The 21,032-nt window shown below is 32.9% G+C and overlaps 3 protein-coding genes, 2 non-coding genes and 1 pseudogene across 5 annotated transcripts; 3 read left to right on the top strand and 3 right to left on the bottom strand.

Moving 5' to 3' along the window:
• Positions 1-101: 101 nt before the first annotated feature.
• LOC145621259 (dirigent protein 23 pseudogene) lies at positions 102-1,406 on the bottom strand (annotated as a pseudogene).
• A 510-nt stretch (positions 1,407-1,916) lies between these two features.
• On the top strand, positions 1,917-1,989 carry TRNAA-AGC (transfer RNA alanine (anticodon AGC)). Its single transcript has one exon. It is a non-coding gene; the product is annotated as a tRNA-Ala (tRNA).
• A 7-nt stretch (positions 1,990-1,996) lies between these two features.
• Positions 1,997-2,069, top strand: TRNAR-ACG (transfer RNA arginine (anticodon ACG)). Its single transcript has one exon. It is a non-coding gene; the product is annotated as a tRNA-Arg (tRNA).
• A 195-nt stretch (positions 2,070-2,264) lies between these two features.
• On the bottom strand, positions 2,265-6,834 carry LOC145621069 (uncharacterized). Its single transcript, XM_081675803.1, has 6 exons — positions 6,432-6,834; positions 5,823-5,937; positions 5,047-5,703; positions 4,484-4,595; positions 3,255-3,313; positions 2,265-2,641 (listed from the first exon to the last, which is right to left on the bottom strand). Exons 1-5 carry the CDS (start codon positions 6,512-6,514, stop codon positions 3,288-3,290), a joined length of 993 nt encoding a protein of 330 aa, XP_081531929.1. The 5' UTR covers positions 6,515-6,834; the 3' UTR covers positions 2,265-2,641; positions 3,255-3,287.
• Positions 6,835-12,627: 5,793 nt separating this feature from the next.
• On the top strand, positions 12,628-15,209 carry LOC145621143 (putative amidase At4g34880). The gene is made up of 5 exons (XM_081675873.1): positions 12,628-13,124; positions 13,792-14,006; positions 14,116-14,358; positions 14,443-14,641; positions 14,720-15,209. The coding sequence occupies exons 1-5, from the start codon at positions 12,660-12,662 to the stop codon at positions 15,092-15,094; spliced, it is 1,497 nt and encodes a 498-aa protein (XP_081531999.1). The 5' UTR covers positions 12,628-12,659; the 3' UTR covers positions 15,095-15,209.
• Positions 15,210-15,457: 248 nt separating this feature from the next.
• LOC145621235 (protein NTM1-like 9) lies at positions 15,458-20,492 on the bottom strand. Its single transcript, XM_081675975.1, has 4 exons — positions 20,108-20,492; positions 19,438-19,715; positions 17,512-17,904; positions 15,458-16,120 (listed from the first exon to the last, which is right to left on the bottom strand). The coding sequence occupies exons 1-4, from the start codon at positions 20,262-20,264 to the stop codon at positions 15,884-15,886; spliced, it is 1,065 nt and encodes a 354-aa protein (XP_081532101.1). The 5' UTR covers positions 20,265-20,492; the 3' UTR covers positions 15,458-15,883.
• Positions 20,493-21,032: the final 540 nt, after the last annotated feature.

The following is a 21,032-nucleotide window of genomic DNA, read 5'->3' as shown; positions in this document are numbered from 1 at the left end:
ATTGCCGACCCCACTTTTGGGATTAAGGCTTTGATTGATTGATTGATTGATTCATACTTAAATTAATACGAATGTTAATCATCATCAGCTTGGTCAAGTATTGTTAATTATATAAAGTATTAATATTCATATAACGAACTTAAAATAATTATGTATGTATTAACATGTTGGCCTGTTCAAGTCTTCTATCTCCAGTCATTATTTCACTCATTCGCCATTAGGCCCATTATCAAACTAGTCTAGTACGTAATGCTGATGACCTGATGATAAAAGGTCAACTACTTTAGTTTGATTTATGCGAATAGTTATTATTTATCAAATTATTTTCGTCCCATTCGAATTGAAGATTACTAAGCTACTCCCTTTATTTATCTTAACTAGCACATATAATTCAAAAAAAAAAAAAAAAAATTATGTGACAAATTACGTAGAGATAAAAAATGTAGTGATTAATTTAGGACAACGTAATAAAAAATGTGAAAATTAATCTAAGATAGTGCTTCGGTGAAGCTATTATAAAAATAAAATAAAAATAAGATTATACAACATACAACTCTACAAGTAACATTGTAACATTAATACATTATACTGTTGTGCATTTTTTTATGAATGTGCAAAAATCCATCTTATTGGTGAACAACAGTAACATTATACCCTACAATAACAATCCCAGAAGTAACATTAAAATAGTATGTTTGGGCTATTGCATATCCACGGGCCATCCTAAAAAGCCCAGTACCACCAACAACCGGCATTTCTCTAACCGGGTTCAAGATCGAGTTCCGGCCCAAAATGTTGATGGAGCTCCCATTATAAATACCATCAACAAAGCTATAACACAAGCCCATAAAAGAGTTCACACCTTGTTGGGAGGCTGAGCCAGAGAAGCCCTGGGCCCGGCCTATAAACTTGGACTTTGGGTCCGGGCCCACAGTGAGTAGCTCGTCGGCCATATACAAGTTACCGAAGGCGAACGAGTTGTTCGGGTCAACGGGTTGGGCTTGGGCGATCAAGGCAACGGTGGAAGAGTTGCCAATTGCAATTTCATGGAAGTAGAATTGTAGGACAGTTTTGTGTTCATGGTGGCTATATGGTTCTGTTTTGGCCCATGTAGATGTTTCGGGCCAATCAGCCCTACCAAGGCCCAACTTTGCCACATAAGATGTGAATATCAAATATTTCAAAATAACAAATATTAACTTCATGTATTACTAAATTTGGTTGCTTAAAGTTGTTGATAAATTTTCCCTCAAAAAAAAAAAAAAAAAAAAAAAAGTTGATAAATTTGTTTGTTTGGAAAAGAGATAAAGGGGTGGATTTATATAGGGGATGTCTATCTACACAAGAATGGAAAAAGGGTTTTATTAATGCTACTACTTGTAAAAATGATGGATTCCTACTCTCTTCCAAGCAACGACCACACAAGACACAACTACATAATTTGACTTCTATTTTATATTCTACGGTGAAAACATTGCATGACTTTGAATTAAATTGAAATTGTATAAAGTCACAAGTAATGTATCTAAACATATTTTAAAATGATTAGAATATGAAAGGTTGGCATTGACTTTATTTGATGAGCAAGGTTAGCATTGACTTTTTTAAAAAATTTATTAAATACAACCCTTATGTAGTTATGTGTTACATAAGGTTATTATGAAGTATAATGATGGGATACTAGGATTGAGCCTTAAGAACAAGCCATTGATGTGTGTTACATAATGCATGCATTGTTTGTAAGTGCCGTATGACTATCTTTTATTAATGAAATCCTTTTCTTCTTGTCAAAAAAAATAAAAAATAAAAAGAAACATGCATGTTTTATCAACAAGAGTTGATCTAATTTCACCACTTTCTCAATTCATTGACAAATATAAATTGAATACAGTCAACACCAATTACAAACAACTAAAGGGGATGTAGCTCAGATGGTAGAGCGCTCGCTTAGCATGCGAGAGGTACGGGGATCGATACCCCGCATCTCCATGATTACGACTCCGTGGCCCAATGGATAAGGCGCTGGTCTACGAAACCAGAGATTCTGGGTTCGATCCCCAGCGGAGTCGTTTTGTGTCGTATATTCAAGTTATTTTTTAGCTACTGCTAAGAGCATGTTGGCATTAAGAAGTGTACTACCTCCGGAAAACAACTGGTTTAATCACAGTTGACCATTGAGGAGGAAAGATCAGTTCATCAAGTGTTATCTGAAAGCCGGTGACATTATAAGGTTTTGCACTTTGTTGAATATGGGATTTCATCAGTTGCAATACTTGCAAACATGCTAAAGATCAGACCAACAGCGCGTGCTTTAGCCAAGTAAAGCAACAGCGTTATGAATGTTGTTATGTACAAGACTAACCGAAAAGGGATAATATTACACATGTGGCAACGGACCTACAATTTCATTCCGATGTACAATAATGGTCTATTACAAATAATTCTTTTCGTTACCCTGAACTTCTACACTTAAGTGGTAATTTTAAATCACCATCAAATAAGAAGAAAAAGGTTAAAAGCCCTTCAATCATTGGGGGCTTAGCAATCCAGACAGCAAATGTGAATCAAATCAGACAGCATGGCCTTTGGTACATAGGATGCTGATAAATTCTCTGTATCATGTGGAATAATCTACTCACAGCTGCACAGATACACAACTTTTTGGAATCAGAAACAATATTAGTAATAATTGTCCAAGCAGTCATATCCCCACTGTCAACATAAAGCACAGCAAAATATAAAGATTAATTAGACAAACGGTTATCTACCGACTTCTTTGTATCCTACTATAAGTTGGAACAAATTGATGTCGTGACAAATCAACAGGTTGCAAGTTAATATAACAAGTGAATAATCCCATACCATAAACGTAACAGGTTCAAATGAATCATTTCATGCCATACTCAAATTTTTAGTATACCAAGGAAAAATCTAGGCCGTTTTCTGGGACAGGATAATTTTAGTTTGAAGTTACATTGATATTGAGATAAAGCATTTAATTTTGTATTGATTCTACAAAATATTATGCGATGCTATAGTTGATATAATTTTGGGTTGTGTTAGTGCTGTGGAGCTTAATTTTGAACTACACTTAAATTTGGATTATAATTTTTACACGGAAAGACAACAGACAAGAAAAGAAATCCAAGCTCATGCCAGCATCCTGGCATATCTGAGATTACACAGCAGTACAGCACACATTTAGTGGCATATTTCACAACTTTTAATATGAAAAAGAAAGAAAGCAGAAATACCTATCGTATTTGACCTAGCAGCTTAATCACGTTTCAGTTTGAGTGAACCAAATAGGGCACTGCAGAAAATCAAACAGAGAAAACATTTAGATCTTCAATTCAAAGGTAACATAAGAATATTACACAGAAAATGAAGCAACAGCATATATAAGTTCAGACATGCAGGATATTAAGGAGGAAAAAAGTGATATGTTTCCATGTCCTTCAGCCAGATATGGAGGTTTATTATACAGGCTGCTATGAGACATGCGTTACTAACAGCATAGGCCACATAGCCATGCCACGGCTGATTGGCAACAATTTAACTTCACCAAACGAACTAAATTACTCTTGCAGCCAAAACCCTACCACATGTACTAGAAAATACACTTGCCCAACAACTTTAAATGCTCCCATTTCTCAATGCACATGAAGGACCAACTTTTGAGCCAATCTTCAAATGAAGACAATTTGACAAACATTGAACATAAAACCTTGTTCATACTTCAATAAAAGTGGAAGGATAATGAAGGATCAGTGGCAGAATACATCAACATCATCCACTAGCAAATTTGCAATCTCGCATGCTTCAAATAATGAAGTTCAGTCAAAAAGGACCTATTGACATTTCTTGACTTACAGGTGAAAGGAAGAAATTTCTATTCAAAACTAAGTTTTCAAATTAGTCAGCAATATAAGCATATATGAGTAAAGCACTCAATTCCCTACATATCTTCCTAGCATCAAGCATCCTTCAGAGGAAACGCATTCTCATTCGTTTCATAAAGTTGAAAACTTGAAAAGCTTTCCAGCTTTACTTGAGAGGATAGTAAAACTTTCCAAAAGATGTATTTTCATATCCAACTATAAGGTATAAACCAAAAATCATTATCTATTTTCAGTGAAGCCACAGATTTACATTCCTTTTGGATTACAATGAACTGGACTCAGTGAAATTTCTGTGCTTAATTGTGGATTATCTGTAAAAGCAATCAGTAATGACGAATTGGATCAAAGGAGGAATCAACTCTTCACTATGTATAAGGTTGTGTACAATCAAATCCCCCTGTTCAGGAGCTTATTCAGAGGCATTTGGGTGTAATATAACAGTGTGACGTATAAACACTGTATCTCATTAGTAGAGGGAGAAACAAATGCATACAGGAAGGTAGATTATGAAATATAAAGGTTTTAATGTCTGCAAACTTTGCAGTAGATTAATTTTTTGACTTCCTAAGGAAAGCACTTACCCAGCAGGAAAATTGATAGCATCAAAATGAGTATGAGTCGCATGGAAGAGCTCAACTGTAAACGTCTTGAGCCTTGCATCCTATAACTTAAGCCACCGGAGCATGTAAAAAGCTGCAAAAAAGTAACCGTTAGTGGTAGTTTGTAGGTATCAAGGTCAATGAAAAATTAATCAAAATAAATAAGAGATAGAGGGGTGAGCCCCTAAATGACAAGGATTTTAATTCTAACATAGTGCAATACTTCAATCAGCAAGAGAGGCAGGGGACAGGGGTAGAGCGGTATCATGTAATTCAATGCTTTCCAGAACTTCATTAGTAAATTAATAAATCCACAGTTTTGGCTTGGATATTGTAAAAGCTTTTGAATGATCAAACAAAACAGAGCAGAAAGATGAATAAATCATGGAGGAGGAAAGGCCATCAATTGGGAACTTAAAATTTATAGAATTCCTTTTACAAGTGCAAGAGTTGAGGGGGAAAATGGGTGATTTGTAATGACTGAAATATATAATCACTATTCTGCAGGAATTGAGCATCAATTTCTGGAGATTAGTTCAACTAACCTTATTAATGCAACTAATTCCTCTGAATTGAAGTAAACTTGACGTTTTGAAGCCCTTCACCTTTGGTGTGGCCTCGATGGTTGACATAGTACTCATATTATCATCTCCGTTAGGAATCAAAATCTTTAATGAGCCAGAATTTGGTGATATATGAGTCCTCTTTGCACTGCGTGTTCTATCCGCGTCACAGTTCATATCACCCCTTGTCCCAATTGCTTCCCTTGTACTTAGTTCTACGAGAGAAATAGGTTGCTCCATGTTAATCACAATATCATCTTTCAAAGTAGGTGAACCTTTTCCCTGCATGTTGGATGCTGCACTGGTACTAGTGCTACAAGCAGCAAAGTCCAAATCTTTTTTCTTACATAAATTCTCTTCCGTTAGACTATTGGAAGATTTTGCAATTTTATTTCTTGCACTCTTAGTGAATGCTTCAGAACCAGAGAGGAACATAGCCAGGTCATCTCGTTCTTCTTCATCCAAATTCACCCATCGAAACGGTTGCTTTCCTTCCTCATTTAACGTATCCCTCAATGTATCTTCAACACGGGTTATCAAGCTTTCAATGGCAACAAGGAATTGCTGGTGCCTTGCCATTCTACTATGATCACGGCAATTTCCATAACTTAACCTCACAGCCTTCTCAAACTCTTCCAACTAATACCAATATAAAACAAAGATTACTAAATAACTTAAACAAACATCAAAATCAGACAACACACTACAGTTTGTACATACAATTAGAGCAGCTAAACAGAAATACTATTGGCAAGTACCTGCCATTTCGCGGTGCCAAGAGCTGTTTGAACTTCACGACGAAGCTCATCTAAATCATTCGAAGATAACCCATCTTTCTTCTGTCTAATCCATAATCGATAAGCTGATTCCAAGCTGAAGAAAACACCATTGAATTATTACAAAACACCCCTTATAAAATTCAAAAAGTTACCTAAGATTCTGGACTCAAAGATACATTTCCAACCATAGATAAACTTGAAATTCACTCTTTTCCTCAATAAAGTAGCTCATGATTTCAATTTCATTCTAAAACTAACATAATTTGAGGAGGAAAAAAAAAAACATCAATAGAATAATCCAAAAACACTACTTAAAGAATACAGACAAAATCCATTCACACTGACTAAAATTTGTACAGCATCATAATCATACCCCAGAAATAATCATATGAACAGCAATAATTATGCAATATTAAAGTTTTATTAATAAAATTAAACTAAAAACTACAACCCATAAAATACTGGCAATAATAAACCCTCTTCTACCAACCACCCAAAAAATAAAAAATTGGAAATAAAAAATTCAAAAATCCATGAAAAAAATAAAGGAAACCCAGATCGGAAAAAACCTAGAATAAGTAAACATACATGTCGGCAGATTCTTGAACTTCTTCAGCAGCAGAGAAGAACGCATCCCTTTGCCATAAATCAAAAGAATTAGAAACCAACATTCTTAAAATTCAAAAATATAGTTCAAATCAATTATAAATTGATTGAAATAATCGAATTTAATCCGCCCAAAGCAAGAAATTAGGGGAAAAAATAAATTTAAGGGTAAAGATTCTGGAGAAATTATTATTATTATTATTATTGTTGGGGTAAGATGGATAAGGGTTTTTGGGATTTTGCTTTCTTCTTCTTTATTCTCTTTTGATTGAAGAGAAAGAAGAAGAAACTGAAAGCAAAATAAAGAAAGAGGAGAGAGAAAGAAGGGTGGTTTTGCAGGCAATAAATCCAAAGAGAAGAAGGATGGTGGGAATCCTTTTTTGGTTTCTTTTTATTATTGTGTTGTGTTTTTGGTTGAATTATTAAATAATTTTCCATGTTTTTTGTTTAGTAGGACAAGATGATGAAGGGAAAAGGTAAACTAATTCTAATAGGATTTTTTTAAGAGAAATCTAATTTGTGGAAGAGAGCTAGTGTTGGTATGTGGTTATTGGTCTTTTTTTTTTTTTTTAATAAAAAAAAATTAAATAGAATTATAAATGTAAGAGCAAGATTAGCCCTGAGTCTTAAGACTCATGATGACATCATCATTTTTTGATTTTGTGATCTTAAGACAAGACTTTGTTTTTTTAATGCATTTAAGAAGCTAAGTCTTAACAAAATCTGAAGTGGAGTCTTGATAACTCAAGACTCAACTTAAGACTCAACTCTATACACTATACACAGTGTTTTCCCTATATATACATCAAAACAAGGTGTTTTGATAATAATTTTTTTTTTTTAGTTCTTTAAATACATTATAATTTATGTACATTTCTTTTAAAAAAAAAAATCTATGTACGTTGTTTAAAAAAAAAAAAATGTATGTACGTTGTTCCAAAATTTTTTTTTTATAGATATGAACGTTGTTTTTAATTTTTTGTATACAAAAATCATGTTGCTTGTTTTATATTATCTTAATTATGTATTTATCTTGTTGCAAAAAAAAAAAATATTCATACATACCAATCATGATTTAACAACGTTTGATTTCTTTCCAAAAAAAAAAAAAAAAACGTTTGATGACAATTATCAATAAAAAATATATTCAACGTTTATCAATTTAAATTATCCTATTTTTTTTGTTATTGTTGGTTGGTTTTTAATATCTATCATGTATGTACCTAGTCATAATTAAACTAGAGAACGTATAATATTATAGCTTTCTCTTAATATGAATCCCATTCAAAATTTTGATTTGCAATCTTTTATGAACTTGATTCAAAGCAATAAAAATCAAAATCTACCCTCACAATCAATGCAAAATTCCCAACTCCCTGAATTTTCTAGCCAACAAGGGTTGGAACATATTGAGGTACAAACTCCTCCTACGACTAGTCAAGGCCAAAATAGAAAATCGACTCCCTGGGACGATTAAAGATGATTTCAAAAAAATATATTGAAATACATATGTTAAAAGACAAAAAAAAAAAAATTAATAAATATTTTAAATAGATCTAAAATAAGTTTTAGGATTGAAGAGATAAATCTGATTGAGTTTTAAGGAGTCTTAACATAATTAAAATTAAAAAAAATAATTAAATTTAATATAAAATCTGATGTGGAAATTAGTTAAAATCTTAAGTCCAGACAGGGCTAATCTTGCTCTAAGGGTAAGGGAATTTGGGGGGGGGGGGGGAGGGAGGGTAAGGGAGTGCCTCTGAAGTTTAATCCCACAATCTCTTTGGTTGTGAGGTGACAAAGCTTACCACTAGACCAAACTTAGCTTAGTAATAAATATACACATTATAAGTGAACATAAATAAACTGAGAGGTAATTGTATATGGTTGTATATTTCCCTCAATTATTTACAAGCATCTCTTGATCAAAAGTCCAAAAATCACCCCTCAGCTCTATATGACCTTACAAAAAAATGATTTATCATATTCATGAATAATAAATTAATAACTATGAAACAATTATATATGTTAGTCAAAGTGTAACACTTATTAAAACACGGAGGGAGGAGTAATCTAAATAAGTACACTTATTAAAACACGAAGGGAGGAGTAATCTAAATAAGTTATAGTCCCCTAGCCTATATGTTGACATTGTATAAATTACAAAAACGGAATTCATTTGAAGCATTAAGTGACTTAGTCTTTGGAGACTTAATAGTGTTTACTTATTCATCAGTATACACAATTTACAGTTCATAAGTTGTTATAGTATACTCTATATAAATATTAAGTATTAGTTGTCTCCTCTAACGTTCCCCAATTGCAAGCTGGGATTTTATTTATTATTTTTTTATTTCTTCAAACACAATTTATTAAAAGTACTAGTGACTTATTTTTTTAACAATATGTTTCGCCGACATTTGTAAACAATTTGGTCAACAACAATACATACAAAGAAAATGATTAATTATATAAAGTTGTAATTAAGGAGAAAAGCGAGGAGATTACTACTCCATATCATCGAGTTATTATTCCCTTAGCTTCATTTAAAAATTAATAATCACGTTGATAATGCATGTAGTTTAGGCAGTAACTTCGTGACTAGTCGAATATTTTAGTTGATAACGTAATTAAGGTAAAACTAGGAAGGACGGAAGAAGGAAAAAAAAAAAAAAAAGGAAGCAGGGGTGGTTGGTTCATATTGTCGTTGGCCCGCCAACTAATACTGATTTTATCAAAGCTGGCAAAATCCAGCACCGTATTATACTACGGAGTACTACCATTTCTTTTTCCTTTTTTCTAGCGGGACTCAGCGTATTTTTCTACCGAGGACGAGGTACGTAGTACTCCGTATCTTTATACTTATGTTTAGAATAAAAAAATACGATTACTATAAAATCTCTTGATTTATAATACTTGTATTTCTCATATGTTAATTGAAATTGCACTTAAGAGATTATTGTTTATCAGTGGTGAATTTAATTATTGTGATCTTGTGAATGTCAACTAGTTTTGTTGGTAAATTTTGAAAGAGATACCTTAATTTTTAAGATCAAATTTTATGAGGTGAAAGCTAATTTCGTTCTCCCCCAAACTAAACATAAATTACTTAAAATAAACGTTGGATTTAGCCCTTTTAGTTTGTATGTATGTATGAATCACATTATTTTGTTGTCAATGGATTATTGGTAACTACGGAGTGTAACTCTATAAGATTAATACTCTATAAGATTAATTAGCTTAAGACATTATTTATATAAAAAGAAACTCTCTTTTTAATTTATTACATGATGATTATTCTACATATACTCTATATGTAGTATTAATTTTTGACGTAAGCTAGCTTCTCCTTGCAAGTACGTGTTTTTCTCATAAGAATATTTTGACATAACATAAGACCATTTTCCACGTTGAAAATGATGTCAACATCAATTTTTAAAGTGGAAAATTCATTTTGATTATAATTAGTACTTTTAAACAATACATGATGAAAACTTACAAGAAGTTTAATTAGCCTTTGGCCTTTGGTATCTAAAATAAAGTAATTGAAAAAAACATTATAATTGCCAGAATACAGGGCACTAACCAAACAATTATTTGTAGCAACATACTTTTTACATTTTCAAAGTTTAAAAGTTTTTAACAAGATTAATAGATTCGTATATATGGTTGTGACTGGAGACAGTTTGGCATAATAATGACGTCCAAGTTGTATGATGATATGAACATCATCAAATGAATACCTAACAAGTGTTGCCTGGCATAGTGCCTTGTCAACCTCATTATTTTGATGTATTCTTATTACTTATATATTTAATCATTTAATTTATTTACTAAGCCTTAATTTAATCTTATTATACCGAGTTTGAATTTTACTTTCAATTCAACGAACAAATTTGTATTACACAGAATATATCAGTTGTTTTTACGCTAATATTATCATTAGGTACGACTAAATAAAGCTTGACTCGCTTAGTAAGACTTTTTTTCTCAAATTTAATTGAGAGATTAGGGCTTAAATCTTGTCAACTAAGGGTGCCAGGGGGTAAAGATCCCTTTATCTTGCAAATATTTAACCAAAAAAAAGTTATGGTGATTAAATTTATTCCGAAGTTAGGGTTTCTCTTGCTTTTCCCCAACTCTCAAAATATTTACAAGATTGTGTGAGAATTTTTGGACCGAAACACATACTACCTCCGTTACATATTAGTTGCAACTTTGGGAATTATTTATGAGAGATAAAATATTTCAAAGTTGCAACTAATATGTAACGGAGGTAGTACAAAACATCAATATATATGTAGATAAGTCAAGGTTTAAAAATTCTTCGGCCTCCAAAGATTTAGTAACCTCTGTCGGTAGTGACAAAATCAGTTGCTTGATAGCAACATTTTAACAGGCACAGTATTTATGTGCAATAAGCATACAGACTAAGAGAGCAGCAATAAAGAAACATTTCCTTTCACCAAATTATTAATGTCTTCATTTTCCAACTCAAAGTGCATGATTGATCCCTTTGTGTCTGCGCTTCTTAATAATAAGTCACTCAAAACACATGAAAAAACTTTAAGTCAAATTTGGCACCCACCATGCCACCTCACGTTTTATTGCATATTTGCACGCCCTTTAGTAAATACGAGGGGATTATTATTTTATTTTATTTTATTTATTTTTCACACAATCTTACAATTTTTACTATCACACGGCTCACTATATGCAATAATAAGCTTACATGTAAATACACGATACTTTCTTTGTTTCCAAATACTACACAATATATAACATGTATGTCACATTTAGTATTTGAGATGCTTTTACGTGTATTATATTATAACAATATAATCAACATACTAGTGTCCCAAAAATATTTATAATATGATTGATCGATGTTTATTAATGTTTAAGAGTGTTCAGTGCCACAGTGATAAAATATATAGATCGATCACGGTGAAGGAACGCAATGCATGCTTACCTATATATTTTTGTTACTTTAACTAGCAGCCACCTATACTGTTATCTTTTGGTGATATGATTTTCATCTTTAGAAAGCACTACTGATGGTATTCAGATAGAGAGAGTCAGCAAGCATGATATAATAATATAATTAGGTCCAATATTCCCTTCAACTCCTTTGGTGGGAAAATGTTCAATCACCAATTAGTTGGAACGAACTTGGAATGGAAATCACCAACTTTTATTTAGTTTGGATTTGGATATTTTGGATATTTCACCTTACATTTATATTATACACCTCTTCATCACCATTCGTTGAGGCTCAAGGCCCAAACTCCTACTTTGAACTATATAGAGAATAAATATATTGCTTAATAAATTGACATAATAAATGGTTAACCTATAATAAGTAGTACAATTATACGAAGATTTTAACCAAGAAACATTATCACGATTTGTACTTTTGTAGTGAATTTATTTGGCAAGTACTTGAAAATTGAAATCTTCATAGAGGGGTATGTCAGCCCAATGCTTAGTTGGTACTTGGTAGGCCGCAGGCGCATGGGCCTTCAGCCCTTCACCTACTCAGTTTGAGACTTTGAGTTTAAAATAAAAGTTTAGGTTTTATTTTACTCTTAAAATCTTTGATGTTGGGACATACTCCGTATTTGTAATACTACGTATTTAAAATATGACTATATGGGCCTTGCTGATTTTCCACAGTCACAATCACCCCCTAAAATTGTGTAGCTATATACAATATGATTTTCCACGGTTACAATCACTTTTAAAATTATGTAGTTGTACAATGTATTGCAAGTAAATACAAACGTAGAAAATATGATTGTATGAGACTCACATGAAACTCGACTGCTCGAGCCATTACAATAGAAATAACCCCATTATATATGATAAAGTGATAGACAATATATTACGGAGTAATGTTATGGAATGCTCTTTAATTCTTTATTGCATAGCCTGATGTATGGAATTTAGAAGAGCAATTATCAAGTTATTCTCCAAGGCCAACCATAAGCTTCTTTGCCATTACCACCATAAGAATGTGGCTTTCTCACTACTCCATAGTACTTACAGCTTGATTACAACATATTTCACCGCAAATGTAGGATTCCACCCTAAGCTTGTCGGATCTCCCCTTCCTTATATTCACTCTCAATGGTGAAGTTTATCCATACCCTTCTCCTCCTACTTCTCTCAATTTCTCTTTCTCTCTCCTTTGACCTTGAATTGACCCACATGGCAAATAACGGTCAAGATTTCCCAATCGAAGAAGCTACAATCACAGCCATCCATCAAGCCTTCTCCCAAAACAAACTAACCTGTAGACAACTCGTTGACTATTACCTTAATCGCATCGAAACATTAAACCCTATCCTACGCGCAGTTGTTGAGGTTAACCCCGACGCGCAGGCTCTCGCCGACGTTGCCGACAAGGAAAGAGAAAATGGGTGTCAATTGGGCGCGTTGCACGGTATACCAGTGTTGGTGAAGGATACAATTGGGACAAAGGATAAATTGGGGACCACAGCTGGGTCGTACGCGCTGGTGGGGTCAGTGGTGGCGCGTGAGTCAACGGCTGTTGAGAGGTTGAGGAAATCTGGAGCAGTGATATTGGGGAAGGCTAGTTTGTCTGAGTGGTATAAACTTCGGTCTATTGATCATCTCCCCAATGGTTGGTCTGCTAGAGCTGGCCAAGGAGTGGTTAGTTCTCTAATTTTTTTATTTGAACAAATTTAATTTTTGGACATTTTTCATTTTTGTAGAATTAAAAGTTACTTTAAGACTCGTTTGATAGATTGTGATTAATGATGATTTGTTTGGATCCTTAGAGGGCTATACATGTCATTTTTATCTAATCCATTAAATTTAACTAGTGCTCTTTATGAATGAAACATGTATGTTTCTTGATCTTGATTAGTGACATGTTTATTTTTCTTGGGTCGAACTTTGAATTTGTCCTATGATGATAAAGATTACTCGTACAAAGTACTTTTTAAAATTATACTCCGTATTATGGTGGATTTTCCATTTGTTTAAGCATTGACATACGAAAAACCAATTGTTCTATGGTCATATGAAAAACCAGTCGTTCATAAAAATTGTTGGACATTTGTGTAAAAAACACTAATTCAAGGCGTAAATTGATGAAAGCTTGCATTAGAAATTAGATTTTAGTTGTTTACAGATCAATGAGACCCTTATTTACGTCTTCAATGGGGTAATGTGCGGTTGTTCAGGATAGAAACTTGTATTGTACTAGAAACTTAAGTTACTATGACTATCAATTTAGTGCATTTAGCTACTTAGCTGAGTTTATACGATTTTGATTTGCCAACCTCATCTTACTGATCTCGATCGAACCATGTAGAACCCATATGTAAAATCTGCTGATCCATGTGGCTCAAGCAGTGGTTCAGCTATATCTGTAGCGGCGAATCTGGTGGCTGTATCACTTGGTACTGATACTCACAGTTCCATCATCTGCCCTTCTGATCATAACTCTGCTGTGGGTCTTAGGCCTACCGTAGGACTTGTAAGCCGGGCTGGTGTAATTCCAATTTCATCCCGCCAAGACACCGTTGGGTAAGCAAGAGATAATCTAAACTAATCCATGTATCTTGTTATAACATCACTACATCAGAGTATACAGAGTATCAATTAAATCTTTGGTGACAATGTGATCAACTTGCAGGCCTATATGTAGGACTGTTTCTGATTGTGTATATGTCCTAGACGAGATTGCTGGTTACGACCCTAGGGATGAGGAAGCTACGAAAAGATCATCGAAATTCATACCTCAAGGTGGATACAAGCAATTCCTTAAAGAGGATGGACTTAAAGGAAAGCGGTTAGGCATTGTCAGACACCCCTTTGTGAGCTCCCTACATGAATCTACTGTGGCTCAAGCTTTCGAACGCCATCTCAAAACATTAAGGTATTGCTAAGCTAAACACCTACATTTGGTTTCCATGAATGAATTTGATTATTCAAGTTAGTAGGTTGAATTGTAAAAATGCAGGGAGAAAGGAGCAATATTAGTGGATGACCTTGAGATTTCGAACATTGGTGAGATCCTTAACCCTCATCATAGTGGTGAAATAACAGCAATGCTTGCTGACTTCAAGCACGCGATTCCTGAATACCTTGAGGGACTTGAGTCTTCACCCGTGAAGTCCCTAGCAGACATTATTGCGTTCAATGAGAACAATCCTGAACTGGTATGTAGTTAACCATTTAATTTCCTCTTATAAAACAATTACAATGAGCAGATTATTCTAAAATCTTGTCTGTTACAGGAGAGGACTAATGAGTACGGGCAAGATGGATTTATCGAGGCAGAAAATATGCAAGGAAACGAGGAGGAAATAGAGCAGATAGTCAAGCATCTTGACAAGCTGAACAAGGAAGGATTTGAGAAAATGATGGAAGAGAACAAATTGGACGCGATGGTGACTCCTGGAACAAAGGCTATCCCTGTGATGGCTATTGGAGGGTACCCTGGGATTACAATTCCAGCTGGTTATGATGAACATGGTATTCCCTTTGGAATGTTGTTCTCGGGGTTGAAAGGAACGGAACCAAAGCTAATCGAGAGTGCTTATGGGTTCGAACAAGCTACTCTGGCTCGGAAGCCTCCCCTGTTTGATTCACCTGAATGGCTTGAAGGGTGAAAAATGTGCCCTTACTATGACTCTTAATGTGCTTGACTTTGATAACCTTATGACTTGTGACATGTTGGCATTGATGATTTATTTTCATACTTTTAAAAGAAATGATTCTTAATGAATGATGTGGTTGTTAAATGTTAATTAAGTCTGCTAGCTACCACAAATTGCATACTAATACAAAATTTTCATGGGTAATTGGGTTATACAATCAAGGAAACATCAAGATGTAAATACACTTATATTGAAAATCTTGCAAAAATTGCCTCCATTTCCAAATTGACCCCAAAGTATCACAATTAATTAACAAAAATAAAACCAATGTTTCACAAATGAAATCAAAGTAAGAAACAAAATAATATTACAACTTAAGTTTGTTAAAGAAAAAAAATGTTACAGACATGTATTGAGTATGCCTTGCCCTAGCTAGCCATCTCGTTCGAGAAAATGATAATGGTGATCACCTACAAAGTATACCTGTGATTTAGCTCTTGGTCGTATGGGCTCTATGGGAGCATTGCCTAAGAGCTTTCTTATGCCAAAAAAAAAAAAAAAAAAAAAAAGGGTAAAAAAAGAAAAAATGCCCTGAATCTCTTTTCTCTGGGCAACAAGTATATATGAACCCCACCAAACTGTGTGGATAACAAAAATAATCCACCTTTTTCTTTTTTTTGGGTTGTTTTTATGATCAGTAAAATTGAATTTTTATGTTAGAGATATAATCTTATGAGTATTATATCATTATATGATATACTAGTATGTTGTATAGTAGTAGTAAGTTTGAAGCTTCTTTGATCAATCTTCTAGAGGCAGATTTATGGAAGTTCCTTGAGTTGAACAAAGATCAAATATGTCTTCAAACATAATTGCTCCTTTCATGTAATCCTTGAATTTGTCACACCCCAAGTTGCTCATTTCTTGATGATGATCTATTGGCTTCAATGACATTGTTGTCTCTGATATATTCATTTGAGGGAAATCATCTATCGCCAATGGCGGTAAATTGAAGTAATTGTTTGCCATTTGCATATCCTGTTGCAAATATATGTTACATTAGTATGAATTGCTAGAAATAGAGCATTTTACCTTAACAAATCACATTATGTTACAGGTCGAATGACATTATTAAATAATAATTAATTCTAGCATTGTATGGAATTATTAAGTTATCACGTTACTAGCTAGCTCATCAATTAATACTCTTAAGATGAATACGTGACTAGTTATCCTAGAAGGGCGGGCCGGGGCATAATAAAGGGGACACAAACAATTCAAGCTTATTTGGCTACTAAAAATGATGATAGGAAGTGAGGAAAATGAGGGAGAAAGTAGAAAAAGATGTTTAGAGTCAGTCAAAAGAAGTCATAGAAGTTGGTGAAGAAAGCTAGCTAAGCTCACTAGATAGATGATTCTCTAGTCATAACACAGTCAGTGAGTGAGTGAGTCAGTCCAAGCTAATTTTAAGAGAGATGAAGTAGAAGCAAATCTAATAAGCTTTATGAAAAGGAGGTAAATATATCACTTGGGAATTAGCCCTTTCTTACTTTAATTTTAGGATCAAAAGAGATACTCAAAGGTCTTATCTTTGTTGGACCATTTCCAGACTATGAGAAAACTCTTCTATCTACTTTACTCTTTTTTTCTTTGTGTAATAATCATTACTAGTTTTCTAACATCACAATCCTTTTTAATTTTTTTTTAAAGAAATTTTATAATCTTTCTACAGTAAAATTATTTGAGAGAATTCTCTTAAAATTTTAAGCAATAAACACAACAATTATTTTTTCAATGAAGTATCATCATTTTCTTATTACTGACAAAGTGATATTTATTCTAAATAATTAATATGCTCAAAAACCGAACAATTAGCTAAAAAAAAAAAACACTTTTCTCTTTATAAATTTAAGCAATGAAGAAGGGTCCATATAATTTCTACCATTTTATTTAATGTAAAGAGAATCACAAAAGACAATGATTAAATAGAATACGATCTCAAGTTTTAGGTCGTAGATATCACCCCAATAATTTCCCCAATTAAGCTAAATAGGACCCAAGCCACACAATTTTTCGAATGTGTTTGTTCAATAATTTTCCCTAAAAAATTTAAGTGTTTGAGTAAATATCTCCTCATAATTAAATAAACGGTAATGAGTTTGAAAGGCAGGAAAATTATTTGATAAGAAAAAACTTTCTTCCTCAAAGAAGAACATTAAAGCAACAAGTATCACATAGGGCCGCAAAACAAAAGAAGATACATGCTTAAAGAGTTAAAGCTTGATCAAAGACTCTTGACTTAGCTTGAAATGTAATTTGACCTCATGATTAATTGATTATTAAAGCTAAACAGTAAATTTCATGATAACTCAAATTTGATACTTTATTATATAATCTTTATAAACTTTTTCATTCAAAAAAAAATTTACCTGGTAAAGATTTGATGAGTAATCAAAGGCAAACGGGTAGAAATGTGCGGAACTATTAGCTTCATCTGCGGCAAATAATGGGGCTTGTACATCTTGGTCCGTACTTAGGGCACTTCCTGTTGGTGTACCTTCTTGATTAGTCAGCTCTGAAGATGCCTCTGAAGGAAACTTATTAAATCCCTCATTGTTATTAGGTCTTGACAAGTGATTTTGATTTTGATTTTGATTTGCTTCCCTAATTCGTCGAGAAATCTCAATCCCTCTTGCATGATCACCCCCTTGTACATCTTCGTCTATGCTTTCGTTATCTGGGATAAAAACATCTTCAACTTCTTTTGTCCTCGGATTGTTTTGAATTGTTTTCTTAAAAACACGGCATAATGCATATGATTCCTGAGATTTTTAGTTGAAAATAATTAGATAAATTAAAGCATTGGCATAATACATAAATATTAACATTATTATATGTATAAACAAAAGTATTGAGTATTCAATTTAATTAGGACTCAAATCGACAATGAATGACTAAATCTCGATTCGAAATTGATTAACACCCGTCAAAATCTAATCTTATGTGAGACGATTGTCTAGTAATAAGACAACATATATAAGATATTGTTCGACTATTATAATTAACTTCCAAATTAAGGTTACTTAAGAAGTATACTTAGCTTAATGATTGACATGATTTAGTAGTTTCACTAGTCAAATGAAATTGATATGATTTTTGAAATCATTATGATAATTATATACATTGTGATTAACAACATCATTTCAAACATTATGGTGAAATAATTATTGAAACTCATCACTTCAAATCACAATTTACGAAGCCGACATCTTTTATAGAAGGTGAGAAATAAAGGGTGATGATAAACCAAATTACAATGTATGTCATGATGATTTAGTGTTAAAATGTTTTAAAATATAGTCAAGAAATGAATAAATTAAAGGGGTTAGTTTTGAAATGATTCAAATTGATGAAATGTACGTATGTTTGCTACATGAAAAGAAGGGTTAAGGAAGATAAAGTAAAGAAGAATAATTAATGAATGATAAAAATGAAGGTTGGATCTAGGTTATGACGCGGTAATAGTAGAAAAAGACGATCAAGATGATGATTGCATGATTACTGTCGTCTACGTTTGCTGGATCTCATGCATATAATCATCATTTTTTATAGAATCTTGTCATGCAACGTTCCTTTCTTTTCTTTAATTTTTCAATGTTTTATTCCTTTATTTTATTTTATTATTAATCTTTCTTATTTAGCAAAATGCTCCTCGTGCTTTCAAATACTACAAACCCTAGATCACCACATTATTTTTAGTACTTCTGATTTTCACCCATACTTTTTATCTTTTCATTTTGTAGCTATACATAAATTTATTAATTTTTCAAACTTTGAAAAAATTTATAATTTGTACTCAATATAATATAATGTAAATTTCATATTTTCTCTCTCTCTTTCGATCCAGGCCCCAACCCTTTATTGTTTTTTAAACCTTTTTAATAGTTTTGCAAGATTTCATTGTAGGAAAATCGTAAAGGAATCTTACACGGTGTATCTGAGAGTACCTAAAACAATTCTTCTTATTTTACGTGTTATGTACGCGCTATGCACCGCCATATAAGTGTTAGAGAAATTTACAGTGTTTTATCTTGCCATTTTATATTAAGTATAATTTTTCTAGATTATATGTTGCATAACTTAAAAACTCAAAAAATGAAATGAAACCCCTACAATACATATATATATATATATATATATATATATATATATATATATATATATATATATATATATATATATATATATATATATATATATATATATATATATATATATATATATCTAGTAGACTAGTACTAATAGTGATAACTAAGAAATAATGCTCCGTATTAGCTGAAGGTATATGAACGTACCTTAAGGGAGGGAGTAGAGCCAGAAAGAGACTCAAGAAGGCGATATTCATGCATAACCCAATTAGTCCTAAGCCCGTGAGGAGCTCTCCCTTTGTAATACACCAAAGTCTTCTTCATCCCTACTGCCGTCTTCTGCGAGTGCACCGGTCTATCCTTCCCCGTTGCCTTCCAATAACCTGCCCTTGTTGCTCGGTTTGTCCTTGATCCGTTCGGGTACTTCCTGTCCCTTGGGCTGAAGAAGTACCACTCCAAGTCCTTCCCCGGCAAAAATGACTTGTCTGTACAACATCATTATTCACAATGCCTTTTTAGTACATTATAACTTAATCAAAATACTTAATTCCATCTAATGAGTGGCGTAAGAAAAATAAAAACCTAATTTTTGTAACTTTTTTTTTTTTTGACTTAATTTATTATGGAGACATAACACATAAGTGTACACTTATATTTTAGCTTGATTTAGCTACCTTAATATTCAAAAACTTAATTAAAAAAAATTATGTTAACTTGAATTTTTCAATAATACAGATATACAGCTAATCTATATTGCTATCTTTGTCTAATTTAGTTGTCATATTATTAGTAGTTCAAATTACAATATGAATATTGGATAAAGATCGAGAGTATATATATATGAAAAAGGGTTTATTAGAGTAGGAAATTAGATTACCAGGTAAATCCCAAGGCTCGCACTTGTAAAGATCGATTTCAGGAATAATCTCTAGGTCAATTTTACGACCAGTAATCTTCCTATCAAGATAATAAGCAACCAACTCTTCATCAGTAGGGTGAAATCGAAAACCCGGTGGTAGACTAACAGGCGCCATAGGAGAAGCGAGAGCGTACGAATTCGAAAGAGAGAGTATTAAATGAGCCGAGTTTGATGAAGAAGAGAAAAAGAAGTGACGAAGAAGCTAAGCTAATAGTATGTGATAAATCCTTTTTAGAGAAAGGAAAGTGGGGGGCCAAAGTAGAAGAGAATGAAGAAGAGAGAACAAAGAGAAGACAAGCTTGTACCTTATTGGAACTGAAATATATAGAACCTACTGTTGGGATCGTAAACTAAAGTTGATGTGCTATATTTTTGAGATTATAAATTACATACTTTGTTACTATAGTTTATGTTTATAACGTTTTTTATATTTGCTTTTGCGGCCTTTGCCCTTTGCTTTATTTTTATTTTTATTTTTTCCCCTTTTCCCATCTAATGTAAATGCCAAATAGTTTGGGTTTCAAAGTGAAAAGAATGACAACCACTTGATATGAATTAAGAAAGATGAGAGAGAGTGAGAAAGAGAGAGGTGTATAAGCCAAGACAAAACTAAGTGAGATATAATCTAAAAGGGGTGTGATCAATAAAGATACTATGGATAAAACATGATCAATCCAACAAGATTGTAGGCTCCAATTTTGGTGTACTTTTTAATTGATATGGCCCCCTACCCTTAGTGAAAATATCAGGAGTAGATGCTTAAGTTTCTTAATTAGGACATACAATTGCATTATTTGTGATAGTATTGGTTAATGTAAAATGAAAATTATTACGTAAAATGTAGCATGTATGTACTCCCTCCATCCCTAAATTACATTCCTCC

Source organism: Chenopodium album, chromosome 27 (genome assembly GCF_948465745.1).
Source record: "Chenopodium album chromosome 27, dcCheAlbu1.1, whole genome shotgun sequence".
Classification (NCBI taxonomy): Eukaryota; Viridiplantae; Streptophyta; class Magnoliopsida; order Caryophyllales; family Amaranthaceae; genus Chenopodium; species Chenopodium album.
Note: the sequence above shows the minus strand (reverse complement) of the source record. Positions and strands in the feature narration are given on the sequence as shown.

Excerpts from the sequence above, each read along its gene's own strand:
- LOC145621069 (XM_081675803.1), bottom strand. The coding sequence starts at position 6,514 with ATGTTGGTTTCTAATTCTTTTGATTTATGGCAAAGGGATGCGTTCTTC. Across the intron at positions 5,938-6,431 it reads GTTCAAGAATCTGCCGACAT|CTTGGAATCAGCTTATCGAT; the intron begins GTATGTTTACTT and ends TGTTTTCTTCAG. Across the intron at positions 4,596-5,046 it reads GAATTAGTTGCATTAATAAG|CTTTTTACATGCTCCGGTGG; the intron begins GTTAGTTGAACT and ends ACTTTTTTGCAG.
- LOC145621143 (XM_081675873.1), top strand. The coding sequence starts at position 12,660 with ATGGCAAATAACGGTCAAGATTTCCCAATCGAAGAAGCTACAATCACA. Across the intron at positions 14,007-14,115 it reads TCCCGCCAAGACACCGTTGG|GCCTATATGTAGGACTGTTT; the intron begins GTAAGCAAGAGA and ends ATCAACTTGCAG. Across the intron at positions 14,642-14,719 it reads ATGAGAACAATCCTGAACTG|GAGAGGACTAATGAGTACGG; the intron begins GTATGTAGTTAA and ends TGTCTGTTACAG.
- LOC145621235 (XM_081675975.1), bottom strand. The coding sequence starts at position 20,264 with ATGGCGCCTGTTAGTCTACCACCGGGTTTTCGATTTCACCCTACTGAT. Across the intron at positions 19,716-20,107 it reads CGAGCCTTGGGATTTACCTG|ACAAGTCATTTTTGCCGGGG; the intron begins GTAATCTAATTT and ends GATGTTGTACAG. Across the intron at positions 17,905-19,437 it reads GCTCTACTCCCTCCCTTAAG|GAATCATATGCATTATGCCG; the intron begins GTACGTTCATAT and ends TAAAAATCTCAG.